Consider the following 7,500-nt stretch of genomic DNA (forward strand, 5'->3'; position numbering starts at 1 on the left):
AAGCCACGTCTTAGAAAGTTTGATTCCATGCAGTCTTTAGACAGTGGAGGAGAGGGGAACATAGCGAAGATCAGCACTCCTACATACAGGTTAGGACAGTCCTACTAGGAGGTTTGCATACTGACAGTCATTTCATCTAAACCAGTGAATTCTGAATGATTTCACAGTATCACAGCACACAATAAGGGCTGTACTGTTCTACGATTGGCCAGAATGGTATTTCTGCTCACAGGACTCAGGACTCACAGTCAAGCGTGATGAGTGACATCGGTGGTTGACATGACATCATTTCTACATTCATTTAGACCCCAACGGAGGTTGACTTTAGAGCTCCTCTGTCGCTTGTCGCGCCGGGACGCCACATATCGCCACGGAAACCCGGTGACACACTTAGCAGACAGACGGAGGCTCAGAGGAAGTGACAAATAGCGGAGACATTCTCACACGGACCGGCGGTCCGAAAGAGCCACGATGTCACCGTCCACTACCAACCTAAACACCAGGGGAGGCTGGTGGAGGTAGAAATCGGAGGACGGGCTCATTGTAACGCTTGTCTATCCTATCTGAAGATGAGATGAGTGAAAAATAGAGCTCATTAAAGCTCAAGTTATGCAGGAACACAACTTGTTGTGAACAGTGATCTTTGTTGTGTCTGGAACTAGAGTGATGTTGAGAAGCCAACGTGTTTTTTTGTTTTTCTGGGTGGTTGGGGGGGTGGGGGGGGTTTCTAAATATGTTTTATTTTTGGGCATTTCTGCTTTATTGGGATAGAGAAACCACAAATAGCAGAGACATTCTCACAAGGACCGGTCCGAAAGAGCCACGATGTCGCTGTCCACTACCGACCTAAACACCAGGGGAGGCTGATGGAGGTCGAAATCGGTCGGAGGACGGGCTCATTGTAATGCATGGGATGGAGAATGGTATCAAAGCACACATGTTCTACCTCCACCAGCCTCCCTTGCTACATACAGCACTGTATACCTTCACCTAAAAGCTTATTCCAATATTGACTTATATCGTCTGCTACTGTATACTTGAATGAAACTACCCTCAAGATTCAATACTTCAAGATTCAATATTTGAATCTTGAGAGTTGTTATAACCTCATAAACAGTAGCAGACCTATAAGTGAATATTGGAATACGTTTCTCAGTAAAGCTTTTCAAGTTTATCAGCAGATAACAACCCTCTCGAGCATCATCATTAATCAGATTGGCAAGAGAACCCTTCAGGGAACACTGTGTGGTTGAAACGGTTGGCCCATTTTTCACTATCGCTGCTTATGCAACAAACCGGATAGCAATGCCTGTGGCTCAATGCGGGAATATGATATGATACTAGCTATCTATCAAACAATATCAAATATCCACCCAAAAGACTCAAACTATCCAGCTGTGCGGACATATCTAGTGATCCAGCTATCCAGCATCTCAATAACGACCTTGTTCTATCTCCACCAAGGCTGACCCATATTCCACTATCATAACTTATGTAACAATATATCAACACTTGCGGCGTGTGTTTAAGTGTGTGTAGATAAAAGTGATCTACAATCTCTTTAATGACCGCAGGGGTGGCCAGTGGAGGTCTGGTGGAGGTGGACATCAGAGAAAAGGCCAGTCCCCCCCCCCCCCCCACCCCCGGTGTGGTCGTATCTCTCCTAGGCTTTGATACACAGTACGTTCCCCCGACACACTGTACTGAGAACAGAGAGAGGGATTCTGGGAGAGAACTGTGTGGAGATAGGAGTTAAACGTCCTGCTATCTCTCTACTCAAGGTGAGCTCTTTCCCCCCCCGCTGGCCTCGCCTGGCCTGGCCTCAGGACAGAGATCAAAGCAGGTCTTCAAAGTCAACTCAGAACACCCTTCATCACACACTCACTTTATCTGTCTCTCTCTCTCACACACGCGCACGGACGTACGTGTGCACCCGTACGCACACCTGTAACACACAGACGCACGCCAGGGTTTCCGTTAGAAAAATTTGCCGTCGGACATCGTGTCCGGGAAGAATTCGATTTACCGGACAAACGTGATATATTCCGGTCATCATATTAAAATATAATAAAAAAAAAAAAAATCAAAATCATATTTTTTTCCCCTCCAAATCTAATATAGCTGTTTGTCGCGGTGATTACTGTTGTGTAGCGGCCTATATGCCATTTAATGTCTATTTCTCATCCGATACGATTAGATGCGAGCTATATAATATATAATAATATAACATGATTTGACGCATGCGCGCTATGCCATGCGTCAAATCCAGCGCTGAACGGGTCCAGCGCTGAACGGGCGCCTCACTGGGAACTGAACAGACAGCATCGATCAATGAACGGACTCCACATTACGTTAACTGAAGTTTGTTAAATTGTTTGGGATTAATGTGAGTTTTCTATTTTCTCTTTCCAGTTTTACCCTTTTTTTAAAATCAATAAAACAACGTCATTTCTATAAGTCTCGCTGGTTGGGAAGGCATTTCGTTTAGCTCGAGAGTATGACAATGGGAAGAACATAACTGTTTATTGAGAAACAATTGATAGGCAGTCTGGGATACGTATATAAAGAAATACCACAATGTCTAGATGTACAACATTTTATTGAACAGTAACAGTGCAAGCATGTAGGCTTCTGGCGTGACACGGCTAGCCTAATTTCCGTTCATATGCCTTTTATCAGATAAAATAAAATAGAATAAAACTCTTTGAAAATAAATAGGCTTTAAATTAACTTGCAATGCGTATGTATAGGCTAATTTCCGTTCGATGTTACAGCCTATGCCTATCGCCTATGCCTTTTCTCAGATAGATAGGGGATAGCCTTAAATAAAATAGCCTAGAGTAAAAACTCTGAAAATAACAATGGCTGCTCATATAATTCAGCTACGTATTAGGCCAACGTCGCTTTTTTGGCAGCATTGAAGCGTGCAGCTGCGGACTTGAAATCAAAGCTGCAAAGTGTCTCTCCGCAACTTGCAATGCGCATTAGCCGTGTGACCTTGCCCTCCCCAAGGCGACTTCGGTCCGCAGTTTTAATTCGGTTCTGCAGAGAGAATCCTCTCTCTGCAGGCACTGGAGACGGGAATCAAGCAGGCTATCTTGGCCAGTGTGGCCCACTCTGGGTAAATTTCGCTGAAGTCTCGGATGAGGACTTCGCAGGCTGTTGAGAAACGCAAGCCCCCATAACCACGAAGCGCTGTCATGACACCGATGGCATCTCGTTGCACGTTTGTGGCATCGATGACCGGGGCTGTGGCTGGTGCTGAGTCATCATCGCTGGTCATTTCTTGGCCAAAATGACCAATGATGGTCTGGATGGCCGGTTTAGCATATTCTTCAAGCGCTGAGGGGACGGAATGAGTGATAATGAATCAGTGATGGCCTATTTTTTTTTTATGACAAAATGACATCAACAGCCAGATTAACTGAAAAGTAGGAAGGTTTAAATGTTTAAACTGCAACGTTTGCGTATTACTATGGTGGACGGGTTGGCAGGGTTGCCAGATAGGCATGGGTTACCGCCGAATGGGCTACTGTGTTTAAGCGGTAATAGACTGGTTAAACTGTAATCCCATCTGGCATCAATCCCAAGTGGCACCTGTGCGCTGTTTCGCATAGGCCGGCCTACACATTAGGAGTCATCATAATGCCGGTGTCCAATCATATCATAATAAAAGAAATACATAGCCTATATATTCGTCTTTTTTAAAATAGAAGGAATCAGAATGTGAACTTTAGCGAATTGTATTCAAAGGGAATTATTTTCACCGGACAATATGTCCGGACAATATGTCCGGACAATATGTCCGACGACTTTTCAATTTGTCGGACTTCAAAAAAAATTACCGGACAAGGTCCGGCAATTACCGGTTAACGGAAACCCAGACGCACGCGCATACGCACCCGTACACACAGACACACACATGCACGAGCGTATTAGCACACACACACACACACGCGCGCACGCACACACACACACACACACACACACACACACACACACACACAGAAAACACACTCACTCAAGGAGCCAACTAGTGCAATGGATTAAGGGATCAATATTGCAGTGTGCTAACTGCCAACGCCTTCGGAAAGCTACGGGCCGTGGAACAGAGGGAGGCTATTCCAAACTCATACTGACTGGCAAACATGAATATCAGGGGAGTTTACAGTCTACAGACCTGAAGTCTCAAGTATCTGGTGAGGAATTGGCACTCTAACGTAAGATTTAGAGGGGAGGAGGAGGAGGAGGAGGAGGAGGAGGAGGAGGAGGAGGAAGAGGAGGAGAAGGAAGAGGAGGAGGAGGAGGAGGAGGAGGAGGAAGAGGAGGAGGAAGAGAAGGAAGAGGAGGAGGATGAAGAGGAGGAGGAGGAGGAAGAGGAGGAGGAGGAGGAGGAGGAAGAGGAGAAGGAGGAAGAGGAGGAGGAAGAGGAAGAGGAGGAGGAGGAGGAAGAAGAGGAGGAGGAAGAGGAAGAGGAGGAGGAGGAGGAGGAGGAGGAAGAGGAGGAGGAAGAGAAGGAAGAGGAGGAGGATGAAGAGGAGGAGGAGGAAGAGGAGGAGGAGGAGGAAGAGGAGGAAGAGGAGGAGGAGGAAGAGGAAGAGGAGGAGGAAGAGGAGGAAGAAGAGGAGGAAGAAGAGGAGGAGGAAGAGGAAGAGGAGGAGGAGGAGGAAGAGGAGGAGGAGGAAGAAGAGGAGGAGGAAGAGGAGGAGGAGGAAGAAGAGGAGGAGGAAGAGGAGGAGGAGGAAGAAGAGGAGGAGGAGGAAGAGGAGGAGGAGGAGGAAGAGGAGGAGGAGGAGGAGGAGGAGGAGGAAGAGGAGGAGGAGGAGGAGGAGGAGGAGGAGGAAGAGGAGGAGGAGGTAGGAAGAGGAGGAGGAGGAGGAGGAGGAGGAGGAAGAGGAGGAGGAGGAGGAGGAAGAGGAGGAGGAGGAAGAGGAGGAGGAGGAGGAGGAGGAGGAGGAAGAGGAGGAGGAGGAGGAAGAGGAGGAGGAGGAAGAGGACTTACCAGCAGGCAGTTGAAGATGACGTAGAGGATGAGCATCCACAGGTACCTGTAGCCCATGTGGAGCCCCGCCCACAGCCACACCAGGGTCACCAGGGAGAACAGGTACAGAACCATGGGCACCTCTGAAACACACACACACACAACAGTATAGGATGAATACACAGTTACAAGTTATATACGTGTGTGTGTGTGTAGAGTATATACTGTAGGTCTACTGAGCCAAGGGTGTGATTTAGAGAAGGTCTCGAGGGCTGATTAATGAAGCATCTGTTAAACGATTTACTCTGGGTGGTCAGAGATACTGGCAAAGAGCTAGTACAGTTCACCCAGGAGACGCACACACACACACACACACACACACACACACACAGAGCTCTGTGCTAAAGAGCGCCAGGCTCTGAGTGGTCCAAGCACGCGCTTGTAGACCAACACCAGGGGAGGAGGGCTGACGGAGGTAGAAATCGGGAGGATGGGGTGCCCATGCAACGCATGCAACGGAATGAGTGTTCACAATCCATTCCAAGCATTACAATGAGCCTGTCCTCCCGTTTTCTACCTCCACCAGCCTCCACTGACCTATGACCCCTCCCAGCCCTAAGGTGCATGGGACATAACAGAGGAAAGTGCTCTGTCTGACAACACACTGGCTCTGGTGGAGCAGCTCTACCAGCAGGTAGAAACACACTCAGAGCAGAGCCGGTCGAGCACCACCTCCTCCTCCTCCTCCTCCTCCTCTTCCTCGTGTCTGTTATTAGCATACCCCCCCTCCCCCCCCCCCCATCTTTTATTCACATGATTAATTAGGGAACAAACAAACACACTCTCCCATTCACCGCTGCCAGGAACACGGCTGAGTCATCAAAGGGTAGAGAGAGAGAGAGAGAGAAAGAGAGAAAGAGAGAGAGAGAGAGAGAGAGCGAGAGAGAGAGAGAGAGAAAGAGAGAGAGAGAAAGAGAGAGAGAGAAAGAGAGAGAAAGAGAAACAGAGAGAGAAGAAGAGAGGTAGATGAAGAGAGAGAGATAAAGTGAGAGAAACAGAGATAGTAACAGAGAGAGAGAGAGAGAGAAAGAGAGAAAAAGCACAGCTTCCTCCCCCCGGGCTCATTAATACCTAGCGCGTAAGCTACAGGGAGTACAAAGAGGCGTTACACAATGACAGAGCTGTTGAACGCAGCCCAAAACAATCTCTCTGCTTTAAATTGCATCTGCTCCCAGAAGACCCTCGCAGTAGGCCTGGTACTCAAATACGCTCTACACAAAAGGACTTGAATATCAATGAGAGAAGGGACATTAATTTTTCATTCAGCAGGGTGAACTTTGAAATGAATACTCCACCAAAAAGTGTAATAGCATGTTAATTACAACCTTGGCAAATCAGTCAGAGTCTGCATGCGTGTGTGTGTGGCGGGGATGTGTATGTGTGTGTGTGTGTGGGTGTGTGTGTGGGTGTGTGTGTTGTGTGTGTGTATGTGTGTGTGTATGTGGGTGTTTGTGTGTGTGGGCAGCAGGGGCTTTGCCAGTGGGGTTGAAACAGATCTGCTCTGAAACTAAAAGCCATTACTTCAGCATGCTTGAGCACGTCACCATGGGACGTGAAAGTGAACTACCTGTAAAACTTTACCTCCTAACCTACTGAAATTTGTAACACTGTGCTGTGTGCTGTTTAAACATCTCTCAGCTGATGCCTCCACCATCAACGGTCCAATTCAGGGAATTCTGGGAAAGGTATATGCCCCCAGTCAGTCTGAAATATCTATATATCTAAATGTCTAGTAGTATCTCCAATGTGGAGTCTCCTCATAGCTGGAGAGAAACATAGTCGATAGTAGTATGGTAACTTCCTGCAGTACAATTTGTTCTACTATATATTATATATTTATGTGTATATGTGTGTGTATGTGTGTCTGTGTGTGTATGTGTGTGTGTGTGTGAGAGAGTGTGTGTGTGTCTATGTGTGCGTAAACCCAGTTTATTGACGGCACTGTGTGTCTGTGTGCGTGTGTGTGTGTGTGTGCATGTGTGTGTGTGTGTGCGTGTGCGTGTGTGTGTGTGTGTGTGTGCGTGTGTGTGTGTGTGCGTGTGTGCGTGTGTGTGTGCGTGAGTGTGTGTGTGAGAGAGAGAGTGAGATCAGCAGAGATTCTGCAGTACAACATTTCCTTCTGCAGCAGTCTCTTCGGCTAGTCTTCACTTCCTCAGTGGTGAATTGAGTTAAGAAGGAATATGAATACATCCGTGACTCAATAAAGCCTCATCAATAATAACTGAACAGTTAATAACAAAACAACCATGAGGTGAAATGTGAACCCCTCCAGAAAAGTGGTTTAAACTGGTTTAATTGCGATCCTCTCCCACCTGATAGTTCATTAGTGCTGTACCCAGACAGACACTCATCGGAAGCACTTAGGAACATGAGAGAAACAGCCTAGTGGCTGACTCTAAAGAGAGAGACAGAGAGAGAGAGAGAGAGAGAGAGAGAGAGAGAGGTAGACTAGTGAGAAA

The 7,500-nt window shown here is 47.2% G+C and overlaps 1 protein-coding gene across 1 annotated transcript in view; it reads right to left on the reverse strand.

Moving 5' to 3' along the window:
• adgrv1 (adhesion G protein-coupled receptor V1) overlaps positions 1 to 7,500 on the reverse strand; it is a gene marked incomplete at its 5' end in the record, with an annotated part of 166,128 nt that overhangs the window by 16,069 nt on the left and 142,559 nt on the right. Inside the window, one exon of the mRNA XM_080532226.1 lies at positions 5,003 to 5,124. Coding sequence (XP_080388352.1) covers positions 5,003 to 5,124 — 122 coding nt within the window. The remainder of the gene's footprint in view (positions 1 to 5,002; positions 5,125 to 7,500) is intronic.

The sequence above is a fragment of the Nansenia antarctica genome, assembly GCF_963989245.1.
Source record: "Nansenia antarctica genome assembly, chromosome: 5".
Taxonomy (NCBI): Eukaryota; Metazoa; Chordata; class Actinopteri; order Argentiniformes; family Microstomatidae; genus Nansenia; species Nansenia antarctica.